This window comes from Cynocephalus volans, chromosome 12 (genome assembly GCF_027409185.1).
Source record: "Cynocephalus volans isolate mCynVol1 chromosome 12, mCynVol1.pri, whole genome shotgun sequence".
Taxonomy (NCBI): Eukaryota; Metazoa; Chordata; class Mammalia; order Dermoptera; family Cynocephalidae; genus Cynocephalus; species Cynocephalus volans.
The window spans coordinates 49,495,884-49,518,292 of record NC_084471.1 but is presented as its reverse complement, the minus strand read 5'-3'; the positions used below and the strand labels follow the sequence as shown (position 1 = coordinate 49,518,292).

General features: G+C 34.1%; 1 protein-coding gene across 4 annotated transcripts in view; it reads left to right on the top strand.

Annotated features, from left to right (window-relative positions):
- Positions 1–22,409, top strand: part of TBC1D15 (TBC1 domain family member 15) — a 70,041-nt gene that overhangs the window by 10,675 nt on the left and 36,957 nt on the right. For all 4 annotated transcript variants that reach the window (XM_063074601.1, XM_063074602.1, XM_063074600.1 and 1 more), the window contains exons 2-5: positions 5,264–5,362; positions 5,986–6,060; positions 14,912–15,050; positions 19,690–19,900. In XM_063074601.1, coding sequence (XP_062930671.1) covers positions 5,264–5,362; positions 5,986–6,060; positions 14,912–15,050; positions 19,690–19,900 — 524 coding nt within the window. The remainder of the gene's footprint in view (positions 1–5,263; positions 5,363–5,985; positions 6,061–14,911; positions 15,051–19,689; positions 19,901–22,409) is intronic.

Below are 22,409 nucleotides of genomic sequence, written 5' to 3'. Positions count from 1 at the left end.
CACCACTCACGTGAAGAAATAGACCTTTATCAGCCACTCCAAAGGGCCTTTCCATGGACCTCTCTTCCCATAAGTAACCACTATCCTAACTTTTATCATAATCACTTTCTTGTATTTCTTTATTATCACTAGTGTTTTAAAAACATTGCTATTGTGTATTTTTTAAAGCCCTTCTTCCATGTCTTCTACTTACTATTAATGTGTACTTCTTCCATTTTTTTTTTTTATTGCTCATGTACACTTTTTGTCACTTATGGTATCTGATACCTTATTTTTCCTTGGTATCTTCATTATCTTCAAATTTCAACTTAAATTCCTCTCATCAAATACTTATTTTTTGATTTTGAAAGATTGGACCATACAGAAATTAGTCAAAAACAAAACAAAACAAAACAAAACGAAAAACAACAAAAACCAAAACACCTCCAAACCACCCATATCTTGATTTTGACAACAATTATGTATCCTGCTGTATACAGTTTTTGTAACCAACTTTCTCAACCAAATAAACTCGAAGATGAAAGGAAAACATTATATATATCCCTGCTGGAGACATATTCCAGATAAGTTTTTGCCGTATAATTTGTTACCTTGTAAAATATCACAAATTAGTTAGTTGTCAGGTTTGGAGAATCTTATAGAGGCTTTTAGTAATATCTCAGATATGTAGACCAGAAAAATGATTAGGCTGTTTTGTTTGTACATATCAGTGCCTCTGTATGTACTCCAAGGTAGTGTACTCTCTAATGTAGTGTACTCTCTAAGGTAGTAATCATGGGAAGTCTTTAATGCCAATACATCTATTTGCTATTTAAGATTCATGGTGCTGATTCTTCATGGAGTCTGGGTTCTTTGTGGAAGGAGTCTCAGACATGTGCATCTTTGGTAGTGCAGACTTTTTTTTTTGTCTCAGTCCTTTTCTTCTTTCAGCTTTCCATTTACCAAGTTCCTGACAGTTTCCTTGCCCTTCATCTCCTTGGAATATATTTTTTTCTTTTCTTTCTTTCTGACTTGAATTTTTGCCTACTATGCCTGTGAACTCTTCATCCTCCCTTAAATCTTAGGTAGTAGAAAGAAAGAGACAGATTGCCAATGCTCTTTCTTTCCTACTGGTAGCATGGAGGACCTACTCATGTTTGCAGTACTGGTAATTGGTGGATACTTCAGATTGGAATGCACATGGCACATAAGATATTGGAACAGTTTTGTCAGCATCTGTATGTGATGAGCCTTAAGTTGATTGTCTTTTTCATTGTGTACTCTTTGGACAAATAAAACTTGTCAGAGCAGACCTTTCAATTTCAACCCCAGAGTAGCAGAAGAATCTTGATCAAGTCACTTAACTTCCTTAATAGTTTTCTCAGTTACAAGATGTGAATGATAATTATTATTTGAGTTGTGAGTGTCAAATATGATAATGTAGAAATATTTTAGTAAAGTAATATATAATAAAAATATTACAGAGCAGATTATAGCATTTGAACATTTCTTTTTATTTTGCATTAGAGATCATGAATAAAACCAGAGTAAAACCTCTTCTATAAAAATGTTATCTGAAATGAAATTCCTGACATCATAATGTTCCATGTACCAAAATAATTTCTCATACCAAATAAGCTTGGAGATAGCTTTTCAAATGTTAATTATCACTGTGGAGAAACATACAAAGCAGAATGTCCTATGGCAGAATGATACTCTTCAGGAAGCAATTCATGATAGAGTCTAATGAAAACATATCATCTTCATTATCATGCTATTGTATAACATCAGTTTTAATTGGACTTCTGTTTTTTGTTTTTAACTATCTTAAGTAGCTGATACTTGTATTTTAATATACATATGTACTCAGACATTGGGCTGATGAATAGACATATGCTCTAAATAAAAAATAAGATCACTCCCTTATAGAAAAGGACTATAATGTTCAAGTGAATGATTCAAACCAAGATGGCATAAAAGGGACTAAGCTTGTGAGGAGGAATATTTAGAAGTTCAGATGCGAGAGTAATTAAGAGTTTTTGTTTAAAGGCCAAATGGTTAAATAGCTGGTGCATTGGTTTATAAAGACATTTGAAAGTTGGTTTTTATTTCTGAAGCAGCATTATTTTCTGCATCTAAGCAAGTTCAGAAACTGTTAATTTTCCTCTAGAGAAGACATGTGGAAAATTTTTGACAGTTTCTTGAGGCAGTAACAGTTGAGATTTAATGGAAGGTGTCAGGAAATTTGAAACTCACTCCTTCCTTTGATAAATATGTAGTCTTGAGTAAAGTCACTGAACAGCTCTTGCCTCAGTTTATTCTATCAAATGGAGATGGAGATAATAAGATCTGTTCTGACTCATTCAGGGTGGCCGTGAGGATTTGGGTTGTTATGTTTTTGGCGTTTGGCCTGTATGGGGATCCAAACTCTTGACCTTGGTGTTATCAACACCATACTCTCCCAAGTGAGCTCACTGGCTAGCCCTGCTGTGAGGATTTGAGTGAGATCAGAGTACTTTGAAAGAGGTGCTATTCAGTTAAAACTGTTACTGTTAAGTTATTTTATATTTGAAGTGTATTATGTACTGATGCAAATAGTATTTTTTTCTGTGCCATTACGTCTTATAGAATATAAGACTTCATAAGGTTTAGGAACTGTTAAATTTATTCACTTCATTCTATCTGCCATTTCTGGCAGAATTATTAATTTGTATCAGTTAACATAACACCCTGAAATTAGAAAGGTAAACATGACTTTTCTAAAGACAGTACAAATTTGGTTTATAATTGTGAATTTTTGTACATGTAATTTGTCCCTCAAAAAGTGCTGAAGAGTTGAGGATCACAGAACATGGGATGAATGCAGCTTTGCCTTTTTGTAAGGTACCGACTACTTTAATACTTTTTAGATATTTTCCAAGCTAAACCACTTAAGAAATTTTCAATGTATAAAAAAGAGACTAGGAAACACTTGACTAACAAATATATGGAAAGAAAGAGCTGCTTAATGTGCTTAAGTAAGGTAGAGTGCTTCATTTGAGTCTATAGGGTTCACTTAACTTCATTAAGGTTCCAGAATCTCTTTAGTGTTAATGGTATCACAGAACCTTAGATTGCATTGTTAATGATAACAAGATTTTCTTGGCAAATGAGTGTCCCATTTTCTAGTATGAGGAGTATGAAATTTTTGATTATTCTAATAGCTCAGTCTTAAGTAAAATTATGCTAATGTGCTGTTTTTGTATATATGTCTGATGCATTTGTCACAAAATCCTGAGATTTTTTTCCAATAAAATCTTTATTGAATACATTTTTGGGTATATTTGAGGCTTATAACATGATGTTATCGGATACATATAGATGGTAAAATGGTTACTCTGGTGAAGTAGTGAAGTATCTTCTTCCAGAATTTGTTCTATATATTTCACACGGATATAAAGACAGAAATTTTTTAAAGTGTGAATATCATCATACTATGTAGGATTGGTGGTTTTTATGTGTACAACTGCCTGTTTGCCCATCCGTTTAATTTGCTTCATCCTTTCTTAACTCCTGATTAGTATTTCCCAAAAAATGTATATCCCAGGATATATTTGATCATTTCCCTATTTTTGGATATTTTGACTCATATCCTCCCTTCCTTCTCTCATGTCTCCCTCCCTTCCCTCTGATATTATAAATACTTCCACTGTGAATATTCTTATGCATCTGTTTGTACACATGTGTGAATATATCTATATGCTTTAAAAGTTTTCGTCTATATACAACCAATATAGAATTGCCTCCCACTCTTCTCCAGCTCATCTTATCCCCAGTCTTTGCCTTCTGCTTACATGCTGGTCTGGTGCTTAACAACCATTTCAGGGAAGGCCAATTAGGTTTTTGAACTTAGAACTTCCCCGGTGATCTTGATTAATAGAAGAACTCTTTCCTGATATGATATAAGTCCATTCGCGATTGATTAACATAAATGCACAGGAGAGGCAGGTAAAAGTAATGTGGAAGCTTTACAGTTTAGTGGCTAAGAGCAGTTCCTGGTGTTAGACACCCTGGATTTCATCCTCAGTACCACTCCTTACTATTTGTGTCCCTGACCTTGGGCAAGTTATTTAACCTCTTTCAGTTTTCTTATTCACACAAATAGGCTCATCTTCCTAATGATGTAGTAGAATATAGCTATAGAATCTGTGGATTAGGGTTATTGTAAGGATTATTATAACATGCAGAGTTTTGGGTACATAAGTGTTCCCTAAATGTTAGCCAAAAACAGGAGGATACATGTCCATTTACATTTATGAATGATGGAGTGATGGGCCCTGGTGGTGCTTGTTTCGCATTGTTGGCTCATGCTATTCTGAAGTTATGTGACTATATTAATAAAAAGTCTACATAAGTAGACAAAACAGACTATTCCAAACTTATATATGTCAAAAGTATTTAGGTCTAGAAGTGACTATTTATTTTCCTTTTACTTATTTTCATAATTAAAAATTTTTTTAAATGGTTTGAAATGGGTCCCAGGAATGGAATCTTAATTTATAACATTATGCCTATATAAAATTAAGCTTAGCTGTAAATGTTTAAACTTAATGAGGAATTAACTTAAGTGTCTCCTGTATTCTCATAGGACTTTTTCCAAGGATCATGTCTTAATCATTTTCATGTACTTCTAGTCTGTTACGTCTTTTACGTATAGAAATACTCAGTAAATATTTGTGAAATTGAACTAGTTTACACTAGTTATTCCTAGAAGTCTTCATCAGTACTCTTTAAAATTGTCATATTATTCCCTTTTTTATGCCACTGTGTTACAAAAACACGCCAAAATGATCTTATAGTTAAAACGTGCTATTATGGGAATAGTTAGAAAGCATTGATTCCTTATTGTATTTCATTTGTTCTTATTCTTGGATATTTTCAGGTCCATTTTCAGTTTGAACCCAGTATTTTCCTTAATATTCATTATAAGCATAAATTTAAAATGTAATTTATATATTGAACGCATAGCAAGTACTCTGACATTTGTTTATGGAGAAGATCAAGATTATGACTATCACTAATCCGGAAAATGAACTTTCATGTATGACAAAGCAAACTTCCTTCCAGTTTATGTTTGTTTGAAGTGCTCTTAAGTCTGAGTGCTATTTTTTAAGTAATGCATTTATATGTGAAATAATCAGAAACTTGGCAAGGTATTATAAGAAAACATCTCTTAATACTTTTAATAAATGTTGAAATAGAACTGATAAAAATGGTGTGATTAGTCTTATTTTTATTTTTCCAGATTATATATGAACAGGAAGGAGTATGTATTCACTCATCTTTTGGAAAGACCAGTGACCAAGACAGCTTGATTTCAGGAATATTGCGTGTTTTAGAGAAGGTAAGTTTCTAGTAAGTGATTTTATTTAATAATAATTTATGGTAGTGGCTCATCTTTGGAACATCATCAGAAAGTTTAAATTTCATGTATAAAGTACAGTTATGTAATTGAACATCTGTTGTAAATTTAACGTGGAAATGATGTTAGAAATAAAATACAGTACTTTAGATAAGCCAGTAAGATGATATGGAATATTTTAAAACTAATTATGGAGAAAGTGCAGTAGTATAAATTTTTCATAATGAAAAGTAAGCAGAATTTTAAAATATACATAACATTTGTTGTCAAAGAGTGGTTTTTTTTTTTTTTTTTTTTTTTCAAAAATGACCGGTAAGGGGATCTTAACCCTTGACTTGGTGTTGTCAGCACCACGCTCACTCAGTGAGCTAACTGGCCATCCCTATATGGGATCCGAACCCGGGGCCTTGGTGTTATCAGCACCGCACTCTCCTGAGTGAGCCACGGGCCGGCCCAAAGAGTGGTTTACATGTGATAATAGCATATTTAAAATGCTAATAATTAAGGGCCAAAATTTTATTTTGGGCTCAGGGAATAAAAAATAAGTGGTTAAAAATGTAACATGTTGCCTAATATTAAATATAATGCATAATTTCATTCTCTAGGATGCTGAAGTAATAGTGGACTGGAGACCATTGGATGATGCATTGGATTCTTCTAGTATTCTCTATGCTGGAAAGGTATTTAAGAACAAAAATGTATGACTAAGGGAATGCCATTTTTTTGAAATTACAGGTTTATTGAAATATAATTTATATACCATAAAATTCATCCTCTTAAAGTGTACAATTCAATGATTTTTAGTATATTTACAGTTATGCACACATCACCAATTCCTAATTTAAAAACATTTTCATCACCACCCAAAAAGAAACTCTACCTATTAGTAGTCGCCCCTCATTCCCACCTTCTCTCAGCCCTTGGCAGCTAGTCTACTTTCTGTCTCTAAGGATTTGCCTATTCTGGACATTTCACATAAATGGAATCATGTACTATATAGTCTTTTGTGACGGGCTTAACTCACTTTGTATCATGTTTTCAAGGTTCATCTGTATTTTAGCAGGTGTTTCCTCTTTTTGCTGAATAATGTGAGGAGTCTTCAAAAAATTCATGAAAAATATCTATTGTGAAAAAACTGCATGGATTGCAAAATTTTTTTTAACCAAAGTAAACTTGTATGAACTTGTTATAATATGTCGGAACAGGATCTAGTTTTAAGCACATGAAAGATAAGACATCAGTTTGAAAAGAGCCCCTATCAAAGCAACATGAATTCTGCTAAAATTGAAGTAAGAAGAAACATCAAATTTATGGTGAAGCTTGTGTGAAAGAATGGTGAAATCATTGATGCTTTATGAAAAGTTTATGGGGGCAGTGCCCCAAAGAAATAAAGAAATCAGCAGTTTACAAATGGATAACTCATTTTAAGAAGGAATGGAACAGTGTTGAAGATGAGGAAGCCGGCAGCAACAGACCGTCCATGTTAACTTTCGAGGAAAGAATTCATCTTGTTCTTGCCCTAATTGAAGACTGATTATTAACAGCAGAAACAATAGCCAACGTTGTAGACATCTCAGTGGGTTCAGCTTACACAAGTCTGACTGAAAATTACAGTTGATCAAATTTTCTGCAAAGTATTGTGTTCGGATCAGCTGTAGACAGGAGCAGAGCTTTCAATGAAAAATTTAAACAAATGTGGTCAAGATCCTGAAGCATTTCTTTGAAGAATTGTAACAGGAAATGAAACATGGCTTTACCAGTATGATCCTGAAGACAAAGCACAATCAAATCAGTGACTACCAAGGTGGAAGTGGTCCAGTCAAAGCAAAAGCAGACCAGTCAGGAGCGAAGGTAATAATGGCAACAGCTTTTTGGGATGCTCTGGGCATTTGCTTGCTGACTTTCTGGAGGACCAAAGAATGATAATGTCTGCTTATTATGAGAATGTTTGGAGAAAGTTAGGCAAAACTTTAGCAGAAAAATGCCTAGGAAAACTTCACCAGAGAACCCTTCTCCATCACAACAATGCTTCTGCTCATTCTTCTTGTCAAATAATGGCAAATTTGCAAAAGTTTTGATGGGAAATTATGAGGCATCCATTTTACAGTCTTGATTTGGCTCCTTCTGACTTTTTGTTTTCTAATCTTACAAGATGTTTAAAGGACACCCATTTTTCTTCAGTTAATAATGTAAAAAAGACTGTTGACGTGGTTAAATTCCCAGGACCCCTCAGTTCTTTAGGGATGGACTAAATGGCTGGTATCATCGCTCACAAAAGTGTCTTGAACTTGATGAAGCTTATGTTGAGAAATGAAGTTTATATTTTTATTTTTATCTTTTAATTCCATTTTTCAGTGAACTTTTTGAAATCCTATCATATTGCATTTATGGGTATACCACATTTTGTTTCTATTTGTCAATTAATGGACATTTGGATTATTTTTACTTTTGGGCTAATATAAATAATGCTTCTATGAACATCTGTACGAATTTTTGTGAGGACATATTTTTATTTCTCTTGAGTATATCTAGGAGTGGAATTGTTGGGTTATATAACTCTGTGTTTAACATTTGGGGAACTGCCACACTGTTTGGGCAGTTGCATCATTTTACAATTTAACCAGTAATAGATAAGGGTTCTGGTTTCTTCACATCCTCTTCAGCACTTGGTATTGTCTTTTTAATTTTAGTAAAAGTAGTGGGTATGAAGTTGCATTAGTTTTGTAGGGCTGCTGTAACAAAGCACTGCAAACTGGTTGGCTTAGAACAATAGAAACTTACTGTCTCACAGTTCTGGAAGCTAGAGGTCAGAAATCAGGGTGTCAGCATGTAGAGCTAGGGCTGGGTCTCAGCTCACAGCCCCTCAAGCCCGTTGTCCATACTGGGTCACAAATCCATCACATGCAGGTCTATGAACTAGGTAACTGGAAAAAAGGTCCTTGGAGCCTCGGTTGAAGAAAGAATATTCTTTATTCAGCACACACACGTCTAAGAGCTAGGCAGTACAAAGAGAAACTCAACTGCTACTGGCAAAGTCCAAAGAGAAACTGAGGAGCTGCCAGCAAACTAAACATGCTCTATTTTTAGATGCAAGCTCTGCCCTCTAGCTGCTGCTTCACAAGCTCCAAAGAACACACACTAGCAACAAACTAAAAAGATACATGGGCACATGCGCACTAACTCCACTAACTTGTTTACAAAGAATGTGCTGCACCACCCCCCAACCAGACCCCAGGCGAGGGGGCCTGACTAAACTATTCTATTTTCCTCAGACAGCAGAATTGGTTTCTTCTGAGGCTGTGAAGGAGAAACTGTTTCTTGCCTTTCTACTAGTTTCTGGTAGCCTTGAGCATTTTTTGGTTTGTAGATGGTGTTCTTCCTGTGTCTTCACACCATCTGTACACATCTGTGTCTGTGTTAAGATCCCCTTTTTTTGTGAGGACACCAGTTGCATTGGATCATGGCCCATCCTAATAACCTCATTTTAACTTGATTACCTCTGTAAGGATCTTATTTCTAAATAAGGTCCCATTCTGAAGTAATGTGGGTTAGGACTTTAACATATCTTTTGGCAGAAGGGTGGATATGTGTGGTGGATGGGAAGCACAATGCAACCTATAACCAAAGTGGTATGTCATTGTGGTTTTGATTTATATTTTTCTAATGACTAATGAGTGTACTGGCCATGTGTATCTCTTCTTTGGAGAAATGTCTGTTCTAAATCCTTTGCCCTTTTGGTTACTTGTCTTTTTATTGTTGGGAAAATTCTTCATATATTCTGGATACAAGTCTCTTATCGGATTTTTAACTTGCAAACATTTTTTTTTTATTCTGTGGACTGTCTTTTTACTTTCTTGATGGTGTATTTTGAAGCACAAACATTTTTAATTTTGAAGTCCAATGTATATATTTTTTTTCTTTTTTGCCTGTGCTTTTGGTGTTATATCCAGGAAACCATTGCCTAACCCAAGAATGAAGATTTAGTGCTGGTTCTTCTAAGAGTTTTATAGTTTTATCTCATATTTATGTCTAAGATCCATTTTGAGTTAATATTTGTATATGGTGTGTGATAGGGAATACTCTTTTATAATGGGAACATATATTTATTAAATGGTTGTACTTCCAATTCTATTATGCTTTTGTTCTTTTCATACATCTCTGCTGAATATTTTCTCAACATTTTATAAAAGATTTTATTATAAAATTCTAATCCAAATAATACATTTTTCTATGTAAGTCCTATAAGTTTTAGAAGGCTATAGGTACCCTCACTTTCCCACCAAGTTTTCCATTTTCCAAGGCAATCACAATCAAGCCTTGTAGCTGTTTCTTAGGGTAGTTACAGCCCTATGTATAATTAAAATTCTTCTAATCCTACTATTTTTTTTTCAGTTACATGTTATGTATTGACTTCTAACTGTGGAAGGTAGGGATTTAGCTCTGTCTTATCTCTAAGTCACCTTGAAACTCTCCATCAGTTGTTTACATTTCTTCTCAAAATATTTAAACAAATAGTCTTCTGATTTCATTTTCTTAGAGACATTTCTCCCAGAGCCTTCTCACAGGATTATTATGGACTGCTTTTCTCTTGTGCTGTGTAGCAATTATCCTGGTGATTCTTTTTGCCTCTTTCCCATATTTTGATCTCCCTGTTCCTGTATCCCATACTGACTTCAATTTTGGTTTACTTCCTTGTTTTGGTGCAGCTCCAGTTCTTCCTGAGAAAAAGGGTACAGGGAGCAAAAACATTTATTTTTTTAAAGACTTTTCTAGCCTTATTCTGAATCGATAGCTTGGCTGGCATAGAATTACGTTTGAAAGTACATTGTCCCATAGATTTTTGAAATTACTGTGCTAGGTTTGTTTAGTTTCCTTTGTTAAGTCTAAAGCATTGTAATTCTTGATACTTTGTATGTTTTTTCCTTCTCTAGAAGCTTTTCTGATTGTCTCTTGTTTCTAGTGTTCTAGGTGTTGTGGTAATGTGCTTTTGTGTTTCAGGTTTTTTTTGTTTTGTTTTTGTGGCTGGCTGGTATGGGGATCTGAACCCTTGACCTTGGTATTTTTGTGTTTTTTTTAAGTCCATTGTGTCGTGTCATGGGCTCTTTTTTTTTTTTTTTTTTAAAATATATTATTCTTTATTATTTTCTAATATTGAAGTCAACATTTTTGTTGATACACATTTTGTCAAGAGCTTATAGAAATGTCATGGGCTCTTTTAATAAGGAAACTTGTCTTTTAGATTTTGGAAATATTCTTGAATTATTATAATGATTTCTTCTTCCTCTCCATTTTCTGTTTTGTCTCTTTCTGGAGATCTTTAGAGTTCTTGACTGGTCCTGTAATTTTTAAATCTTTTTTTTCTATTTTCTATCTTTTTTCTGACTTTTTATCTTTTTTTTTTTTTGGTATGTACTGTATGATATGTATGTAGGATATTTTTTCAACTTTATCTCCTGTCTTTTATTGCCTTTTAAATTTTTGCTATATTTAAAATTTTTTTTTGGTGGAATAGGAAGTCAGATTTTATTGAGGAATACCTGTGACCTGAGGAGATGTTAGGCAAAGCCATCTCTCTGGTAAACCTGAAGGAGAATAGCCAAACTAAAATCATCTCAAAGACTCAGATTTACTGAGGGGTTTTTAAAGAGGGGGTTGAGGGAATGGAATTTGGGAAGTGAAAAGCAGGAGGGAGGGGAATGTGAGCTGTGGAGGCTCTGAGCAAGGAGTCAGGTGTAAGGTCTTGCCAAGGCTCCTCTTGGTTTCTGTTCCCATCATAGATGTTATCCTAGGGTCCTGCTGGATTTTGATGTGCTTCAGGGTGGAACTGGCATGGCTTTACTGATGTCTTTCTTTGGTTTCTTGGGGTTTAGATAGTACATGTGTCCTGGCAAGTTTGCAACTCCAGGCTGATGTTAATTTCTTTCATACAGTTGCCTCCCTGGTGTTGAGTTACTTTAGTTCATGTTCTCTGTTTGCTGCAGTAAGTCATTCACCACACTTTTCAGGGAAGGTTCTTGGTTGACATACTTTCTTAACCTCTGCATATTTGAGAATGTCTTCCAGTTGCCTTTGTATGGAAATGATAACTTGGCAGTGCATATAATTCTTGGTTCAAAATTATTTTCCCTTAAAATTGTGTAGGTATTGTTCTATTGTCTTCTGGAATTTAGAGTTGCAAGAGAAAAATCTGAGGTCATCCTGACTCTTGCCCCTTTATAGGTAACTTGCTTTCTCTCTCTGGATACTTGTAGAATTTTTTCTTTACACTTGAAATTTAAAAATATCACCAGAATATGCTTAGATGTTGCTTTCTTTTCATCAAATTTTAAAGGTGCCCTGTATGCTTTTTCCATTTGTAGATCTAGTTTGTTCTTCAACTCTGGCAAATTTTCTTCAATTAGTTCCTTAATTACTGTTTCAACTCAATTTGCTGTGTCCTCTGTTTCGGGTATTCCTATTATGGGTAGATTGTATCTCCTGAACCAACTCTCTAGGTCTCTTTTTTTTCTTGATTTCTTTTCCCTTTTTCTCTGCATTCTGTGAGACTTTCTCTTGTTTTGCATTTACTTTAGTAAATTGATTTTGTGGCCAATTCCAGCCTTGTACTTCTTTCTGTTAACTCTCTCAACTCCCCAATACTTTTCTAGGTCTCTGCCCATCCATTCTCTTATCAATATGGATAATTTGTTAAACTTCTTTGTTATAGAATTCTTAAATCTTTTTATAGCTTCTATTTCCAAAATTTCAAGATTACTTAGCTCTGAGCCTTTCTCCTGAGTTGCAGTATTATGACCTTCAATATCTCTTCTTAGCAACAAAGACCAAAAACAAAGATTAAGGGAGGCCTTCCACAACACAGAAAATAAAACGTCCAAAATGGTTCCTGTTACATCCTATTTTTAATTTCTAAAATATCTCTCTTGTTCTGAGTGTCCCCCTTTCCTCCTTTTAAAAAATAGCATTCTATTCTTTGTGGATGTAATATCTCTTTTTATTTCTGAGACGATTAAGGATAGCTTTTTAGATGTTGTCATCTCCATATATATAGTCCATTTCCTCTGAGTGTTCTTTCCCCATCCTCTACCCCTTTGTTTCACTTGGATTCTTTTGTGTAGACACTTGCCTTTGATGTTTGATGATTTTTGTAGTGTGGTGCTCATATTTAACAGCAGATGCACAAAAGTGATTATACTCTGTAGGTATGGGTACGTTTGGCAATAGTGGGGCCCTTCTTAGTGTATCTGGCTAGGCTATTTCCTTAGGGAATCCCTAATGTCAGAATCCAAGTCTTTTCTCTTTGGGCTAGACATTTAAGAATCTGCAGATTCCTGCCTTGAAAGATTTAGCTTGGATGCCAGTGTTCTGATAACTGAGTAAGAAACAGAACTGGTAGTCTTACCAACTTTATTATATAGGTGGGCTTTCAATTAATTCGCCTGTTTTCAGTGTATTATCCCTTTGCTCTTTGCATGGTTTCTTTGAATGCAGAGACAACTGTTTTACCTTCCCTAATGAATAAAACTCGAGCCTTCTTGACTTTGGTTAGTTGTTCTGTTTCCAACTTGACCTTTATTCTAATTTCCCTAATTATTGACATATTCTACCAATTCTGAACCTTTTTGTGTGTGTGTGGGAGAGAAGTGGGGGATGGAGTGGTTCTATAGATGCTTCTTAGCTTTCCTCACTACAGATGGTAGGGTTGGTGTAGGGATGGTGGGTTGCTTTTTTTTAATTTAAATTGGGTGAACAACGGGGGCTCCCTGAGAAATGACATTTGAGGAAGGATGTGGAAGAAAAAACACTCCACTTTATAATTTCATTTGTTCAGTTTTCCCCCAGTTTTCTGTCTGTTTACATTTCTTCTTAATTTTTTTTTGTGCCTTTATAATATCTTCCTATTCCTACTAATTTTCCTTTTTCCCTTTTTAAAAAGAGTTACACTAGAGATATGTGAATACGTTCTTGTTGCAAAAATTCACCTAACAGAAAGTTGAAGTCTTGCTTGACCAGAACCTTTCCTGCACCTCTTCCTGTTTAGTGTATCTTTCCAGACCTTTATCGGTACATATTTCCTATCTATGTATATATATGTGTGTAGAAGAACCTAGTCTTCTGTGTTTCTAATTGCATATGCTGCATTTAATTGTTATTAAACATTGTCTTCAAAATGTTCATAGGATTCATATTGTCTTTTAATTCCATTTTTCCATGAACTTTTTGAAGTACCCTTGTACATACTACAAACATTGTTTTGCTACATTTTTGTTGTATTTACTATTATGTGTTGACTGTATATAAATTTAAACATATATCAGTCTTCAAACTATTGCCTAATATTTCATTGGCTACCCCTTAGTTTATATACTCATTCTTCCATTGATGGATATTAGGATATTTTCAGGTTTTTTACTGTTAACAGTGCTGCAAAGAAAATTCTCGTTATGTGCCTCTTTATGTACATGTGTGAATATTTCTCTTGTGCAAATGTTGAAAACAGAGTTGTGGTTAAACACACGCATATTTTGAATTTTAGTAAATATGGCTGAATTACTCTCTTGGAGTCGGTACTAGTGAACACCATCAACAACTGCGTGAGATAGTCCATTTCCTTACGCTGTCTTCTGTATTTGATATTATCTTTTTTTAATTGAATAGGGCGAAAAAAGAAAAAAGAAACCTTATTTTAACTTGCTTTTCTTTGATTATTGTTGAAGTTGAACATTTTTTGTCTGTATTTCTTCTTTGACTTGCGTATTTATGACATTTGCTTGATTTTCTGTTTTGATACTTGTCTATTTCTACATAAATCGTTAAGAGTTGTTTTGTAATTTGGATGTTTTTCTTTTGTCTGTCACATATTTTAGAAACATTTTCTTTCAGTCTTGCTTATGTTTACACTTATGTATGGAGTTTATTCTTTTGTACAAAAGTTAAACTTTTTGATTTAGTCAAACTATTAGCACTGGGTTTTAGACTTGGTTTTATTATTTTTTTTAAATTGAAAATTCTACAGAACTGTACATGTAGATATGTTGCTTTTAGCTAATTTTGATCACCAATAAGAAAATATGCAACCAGTAGTGGCTAAAGAAATAGCCACCATTGGCTGTTTTCCTCAAATAACTTAAAGACTGAAGGTTGGGAGCTTTTTGCAGTGGTTCACTTTGTCTCTCATAGTCATGAGATTACTGCCATGTATTTAGGCATTGCAGGTACATTCAAAGCAGTAAAAAAGGGAAAAGGGATAAGGTTTTTATTATGAAAGCAAAAGCATTTCCAGAAGCCCCTAGTTGACTTCTGCTTATGTTTCATTGGCAACCCTAACAGCAAGGGGGTCTGGTCAAGCTTTTCTTGCTTTTTATTGATAAAGATGAGCAAGGTTGAAAAGGATAGGAAATAGAGTTCAGTTTTCCTACCAGTGATGTCTGCCACAACCTACAAACTTAATTTATATAGAAGCTGAGATGTTATGGATTGAAATTAAATTTTAATTTTATAGTTTAAATATTTCATATTTTATAATTATTTTAGGACTCCAGTTCAGTTGTAGAATGGACACAGGCCCCAAAAGAAAGAGCTCATCGAGGATCGGAACATCTGAACAGTTATGAAGCAGAATGGGACATGGTTAATACGGTTTCATTTAAAAAGAAACCACATACAAATGGAGGTATGAATTAAATCTTTTGAAATTTTAAACTGATTTGCTACAATATACTAATAAACAAAAGTACAAAAAATATTCTTTAATGCTACTCAGAAGAAGGACGATTGGGTGCTTTGGATAATATGTATAACTCATATTTTAATTATATTCCTTTTTCATCTGGCTTTTTTTGTTGTTGTTTGTGAGTTCAAAAAAGGATTTAAAAATTTTGTAGTTATTTATGGCAGAAGATAGAAACACTTGGCTGTCTTTCATGTACATTTTTCTTAATCCAGTAGAATTTTAAAAAATCATGTTATTTCAGTCTTAAAGCACCAGGGGGAGATGGAGTATACTACTAAACTATACCATTCAGATTTCAGTGTTTACTGGGATCTTCACAACTCATTGTGGTCTCCCCTTTATATATGTTCACTGACATCCCCTTTCTATATATATTTAAATCTATATTTGCTAAATGTAATGATTATCTACATGTAGTTAACAAGAAAGAGTCAAGCTAACAGTCTGACATTATTGTATATGCTAGTTCGTGTAAGAGAGATAGCTCATATACCATAGAACACATATACTCCCCAAATATGATCTAGCTTGCCCATCTTTGATTTGGCCAGCCTATTTGTGATGTCTTTTAAAATGTATAGAGTTACAGTGTCTAGTTTTTATTTTTTTTCATTGATTCATTTGTGTTTTATTAATGAAGTAGATATTTTCTCTCTTAATGAGTTTGGCTTGGCCTGAATTTAGGAAGAATCCATGTTTGCCAGTTCAAAGGTTTGGCCAGAACTTAAGAAATATGTATTGTTATACTTATATAGCATTGTTATTAAGTAAAATTGATTTTCATGTATGGCCTGGGGAAATCATTCTCGTATACAATAGTTAGACTTTGTACGTTATCATTTCTCGGGAACTGACAATTAAGAGGTAAATAGTAATTCACAAGCTTTTGATAACAATCACCCCATGCATGGGTATCTCCTTTTTTTTTCTTTTTCTTTTGGCTTTCCCTTTCTAGTGAAAGGGAAGGTTCTTATCAGAACCAGAATGCAAAGTTATCAAGGAAAGATGAAACCACAGGATTTTAATGTATGTGGAATGTGAGATGATTTTTGTCTTCTCTAGACTAGAGCTTCAGGATTGATTTATGTGAGTTGTTTTTTATTTGTTGTTGTTTAATATTGTGAAATTCTTGAAAATGAAAGACGACAAGCTACAGAAATGAGTGAAAGGAGTGAATTTTCAGAATTTTATAAAAGAAAGAAGCATTACATGGATGAGAAAAGCATAATCTTGCAATATATTAGTGGCAGGCTTGGCTGCATGTCCAAGTCACCTTCAGGTTAGTTTTTTAAAAAAAAATACCAAAAATCAGACTCTGGAGATGGAGCATGGGCCATCTGTATTTTCCAAAAGGTATTTAGGTGATTTTAATGAGTGGTCAGAATTGAGAACTTCTTTGTAGTTATGCAGCTTAGCAAAAGTCTACAGATGTAAATACTGCTTTTGTGGCTTGGCCACAGAGTGACTTATAAAGTGAACAGACTTTATTTTGTAATTACAGTCATGGATTGTTTAATGGTGGGCATACGTTCTCAGAAATGTGTTGTTAGGTGATTTCATAGTGGTGCAAACATCATAGAGAGTACTTACACAAACCTAGATGGTAAAGTATACTACACATGTAGGCTATATGGTATAACATGGCTTCTAGGCTACAAACCTCTATAGCATGTCACTGTACTGAATACTGTAGGCAGTTGTAACACAATGGTAAGTATTTGTGTATCTAAACATAGAAACGGTACAGCAAAAATACAGTGTCATCGAATAGGATCACTGTCATATATACGGCTTCATTGACTGAAATGTTAGGCGGCACATGACTGTATTAAAAGTGGAGCTGTTTTTAAGCTTGAGGGTTTCAAATTTATGCTATTCATGCCATATGAAACATTTTACTGTTTTAAAAAGTTTTTATTTTTCTCACTTTTTAGCCTTAATATTTTTTTACTTTGTACTTTTTTTGGTGAGGGCACAAATGAAACTTGGGACATACCTTTTAAAAAATTGACTATTGAAGACTTAATTAACTTTGTTTTTCTTAAGAGCGTTTATATTTCATAAGAGGGTCTACTGCTCAATTTTTTGCTTTTATATACTAGATTAAATTTTTTGAAAATATTTCTGCCCAGAACAAGAAACTGCCATCATGTTCTGGAAACCTATTCAAATAAAATGTCATGTTCTTGATGTTAATTCTATTCAAAATAGTATATGGACTGAACTGATTTGTTTTACTTTTTTGCTGTTATATTCACTTCTCCTATGTCAGTGTATTAGAGATGCTTTATACTTTTATTTGGTGACATAGTAAATTCGTTAGAACTAATTAATCTTATTTACCTTTTTTTTTTAATGAAAAAGAAGGAAATTTTGAGTTAATTCTTGGCTTTTGTTAGTTTTCCTTTGTGATCATTTCTATTTCTGGTTAGCAGTTGGTAGCAGAGTAATTTGCAGATTACTTTTTTGTTGACTTGGTGCTAGGTTGTTAATTTATTTACTCAACACATCTTTGAATACTTACTACATGCTAGCTATTCTTCTAGTACTGGAGATATAGCTGTGGACAAAATAAAGTTCTTATTCTCATGAAGTTTATATTCTAGTGGAGGAACTTGTAGAATTGACTTGTAATGTTTCTCTCATCTTTGTCAGAGCTTTAGTTGAGGAAATGTGTGAGGGATTTTCTTTTGTATGTAATATATGTACCCTCCATTAATGAGGGAAAATGTGTGTACTGTCTTTACTCTTGAGTATGCATAAATTCCTGATAACTCACATAGCCTACCCCTAGTATTTAATGTTCTCCATATGATTTTCTTGCATAATTTAGATTAAATACTCTTTGTGCAGTTGAATAATTTAATTTAAAAAATTATATCTAGTTTTTCATTGCTGTTTTTCTGTGAGAATATTTTTGGTCTTCACAAATAAGCTAGTAATAAGTATTCTTTCAAGGTAGTTCAAGTACATTGACACTTATATGATTCATGGATAAATTGGAATTTTAAAGTTGTTCTCACTTTGATATTAGCTTATAGTGGTGTTATGAGCTCTATAATATAAATACCAGTGAAACATTATGTAAAGTAGTCAAGTAGATACATGGCACTTAATCTAGTACCAGCCTGAGGTATTAATTTACCATCCAAACTGTTATGGTAGGAAGGCAGGTCAGTGTATATAAATAAGTTACTTTAGCCTTTCTGGACTTCCTTCACATGATACTCGTTAAAGTGTCCATGAGACAGTGATGGTGCCTGCCTTCCTTGCAGGTAGAGATGTCTGTAAACTGCATATTTCTATGTGTCAGTTCAGGAGATCTTGTTGAGGTGATGGAGCTATAATGTTTCTGGCTATATAGGAAGGTGCATACATGCAGATCAACAGTGATTAACCTGTCTTTTGATCCAGTCTTACAAGCAGCTGTCTTTTATGTAGTTTATCTTTGTGGATTGATAGAGTGAGACAGAATTAATAAAGGTGTTCAGTGACAGGATAGTATGACACTTCTTATGAAATAACATCTGGAAAAAGATTTTTTGTTTTTAAAATTTCAGAAACTTGACATGCTCATGTCTGAGTTAAACTGTTAAAAAAGGGGCATTTTAGATTAGAAATGAATTATAAGTATAGTGTCATTAGTGAGAAAGAAAAAAATTGTAGCAGTAAAAAATGTTATTTAAATAGTTAATTTTTAAGTTGTTTATCAGTTATAATAATGTTTATGAGCCTAGAATTTTAGCTTCTATAAACAGTTCACGAAGTCAGAAAATGATATATTTTGAATAACTATGGTTTAGTTTGAACTGAGGTGTTAATTTGGTAGAAAGTTAATTTAGCAAGAAGATTGAATGTATTCATTCTCTTTGAAGCATTTGCAACTTAGTCTATCTTTTCATTTTCAGTTCCTCACTGTTTTTTGTCTTTTTGCAAATAAAATGTCACTGCAGTGTTATTTTTTTTATAATAGTTTGCTTACCTTCACTATCAGTGTAGTCTCCTTAAAATAATTACAAAGGGAAATGAAGAATTTTTTTTTTTAATGACTCTCCAAGAGAATTATGCTATTCTTATTTGGGGTAAATGAAAAAGATTAACATTTACTGAGTATTTCCTATATATTTGGCCTGTACTAGTTAGTTGACAACTATTATCTCTTAATTCTTAGAATAACATTGTAAGGTAAGTATAATTATATCCATTTTACAGATGAAGAAACTGAGGCTCAGAGATTCTGTTATTTGCTCCAGATTATTCATTTAGTAAGGTGGTAGTGCTGCTGTTTGAATCCAGCCAGCCTGCTTTCAAAGCCATGGTCATTTTTGGGCAAAGCTTCTATTTTTGCATTGGGATAATATTTTTTGAATTTGTATGTGGTAGAATAATTGTTTTAAAAATCATTGTTTTTGAGAAAATGTATGTTACTATTTCCAATACAGGTGGAAAGCCATAGTAATGTGAGTGCTATAGTGATTCCCTGGATTCAACAAATTTTGTTAGGCAGTCATGAAGAGCACTGTCAATACCTTTTAAAAAGGTGAACAAAAATATTTTGCCCCACTTTCTTGTTTTTAAGATGCTCCAAGTCATAAAAATGGGAAAAGCAAATGGTCATTCCTGTTCAGTTTGACAGACCTGAAATCAATCAAGCAAAACAAAGAGGGTATGGGCTGGTCGTATTTGGTATTTTGTCTAAAGGATGACGTCGTTCTTCCTGCTCTGCACTTTCATCAAGGAGATAGCAAACTACTGATTGAATCTCTTGAAAAATATGTGGTATTGTGTGAGTAAGTATCAAGTTATTTTCTACTTATTGAAACTAGATTGTTGTATTAACCCCAGGACATATTATTTTTATTTGTCATTGGGCATCAGTGACCTATGTGCGTGCATATGAGGGAAGAAGCAGCTTTGTTTGTTTCTGGGATATTGACTTCTTTGGATCAATGACTGAATAAAATTTTGCCATTTTAGTAATTTTTTTTTTTTTTTTAATTTTCTTTTGTCGATATGCATTGTGGCTGATTATTGCTCCCCATCACCAAAACCTCCCGCCCTCCTCCCTCCCCCCTCCCCCCCAAAAATGTCCTTTCTGTTTGCTTGTCATATCAACTTCAAGTAATTGTGGTTGTTATATCTTCTCCCCCCCCCCCGGTTTTTTTTTTTTTGTGTGTGTGTGTGTGAATTTATATATTAATTTTTAGCTCCCACCAATAAGTGAGAACATGTGGTATTTCTCTTTCTGTGCCTAACTCGTTTCACTTAATATAATTCTCTCAAGGTCCATCCATGTTGTTGCAAATGGCAGTATTTCATTCGTTTTTATAGCTGAGTAGTATTCCATTGTGTAGATGTACCACATTTTCCGTATCCACTCATCCGATGGTGGACATTTGGGCTGGTTCCAACTCTTGGCTATTGTAAAGAGTGCTGCGATGAACATTGGGGACCAGTTATACCTTCGACTTGATGATTTCCATTCCTCTGGGTATATTCCCAACAGTGAGATAGCTGGGTCGTATGGCAGATCTATCTGCAAATTGTTTGAGGAACCTCCATACCGTTTTCCATAGAGGCTGCACCATTTTGCAGTCCCACCAACAATGTATGAGAGTTCCTTTTTCTCTGCAACCTCGCCAGCATTTATAGTTCAGAGTCTTTTGGATTTTAGCCATCCTAACTGGGGTTAGATGGTATCTCAGTGTGGTTTTGATTTGCATTTCCCGGATGCTGAGTGATGTTGAGCATTTTTTCATATGTCTGTTGGCCATTTGTATATCTTCCTTAGACAAATGCCTACTTAGCTCTTTTGCCCACTTTTTAATCGGGTTGCTTGTTTTTTTCTTGTAAAGTTGTTTGAGTTCCTTATATATTCTGGATATTAATCCTTTGTCAGATGTATATTTTGCAAATATTTTCTCCCACTCTGTTGGTTGTCTTTTAACTCTGTGAATTGTTTCTTTTGCTGTGCAGAAGCTTTTTAGTTTGATATAATCCCATTTGTTTATTTTTCCTTTGGTTGCCCGTGCTTTTGGGGTCGTATTAATGAAGTCAGTGCCCAGTCCTATTTCCTGAAGTGTTTCCCCTATGTTTTCTTTAAGAAGTTTTATTGTTTCAGGGTGTATATTTAAATCCTTAATCCATTTTGAGTTGATTTTAGTATACGGTGAGAGGTATGGATCTAGTTTCATTCTCCTGCATATGGATATCCAGTTATCCCAGCACCATTTGCTGAAGAGGCAGTCCCTTCCCCAGTGAATAGGCTTGGTGCCTTTGTCAAAGATCAGATGTCAGTAAGTGTGTGGGTTGATTTCTGGATTCTCTATTCTATTCCATTGGTCATTGTGTCTGTTTTTATGCCAGTACCATACTGTTTTGGTTATTATAGTTTTGTAGTATAGCTTAAAGTCAGGTAGTGTTATGCCTCCAGCTTTATTTTTTTTGCTCAGCATTGCTTTGGCTATGCGTGGTCTTTTATTGTTCCATATAAATGTCTGGATAGTTTTTTCCATTTCTGAGAAAAATGTCTTTGGAATTTTGATGGGGATTGCATTGAATTTGTATATCACTTTGGGTAGTATGGACATTTTCACTATGTTGATTCTTCCAATCCAAGAGCATGGGATATCTTTCCATCTTCTTGTATCCTCTCTAATTTCTCTCAGCAGTGGTTTGTAGTTCTCATTATAGAGATTTTTCACCTCCTTGGTTAACTCAGTTCCTAAGTATTTTAGTTTTTTGGTGGCTATTGTAAATGGGCAGTCTTTCTTGATTTCTCGTTCTGCATGTTCACTATTGGAGAAAAGAAATGCTACTGATTTTTGTGTGTTGATTTTGTATCCTGCTACTGTGCTGAAATCATTTATCAATTCCAGCAGTTTTTTTGTAGAGGTTTTAGGCTGTTTGATATGTAGGATCATGTCATCTGCAAACAGGGACAGTTTGACTTCCTCTTTTCCAATCTGGATGCCCTTTATTTCCTTCTCTTCTCTGATTGCTCTGGCTAGTACTTCCAACACTATGTTGAATAGGAGTGGTGAGAGTGGGCATCCTTGTCTAGTTCCTGTTCTTAAAGGAAAAGCTTTCAGCTTTTCCCCATTCAGGATGATATTGGCAGTGGGTTTGTCATATATGGCTTTAATTATGTTGAGATACTTTCCCTCTATACCTAACTTATAGAGGGTCTTTGGCATGAATGAGTGCTGAACTTTATCAAATTCTTTTTCAGCATCTATAGAGATGATCATATGGTCCTTGTGTTTGAGTTTATTAATATGGTGTATCACATTTATTGAT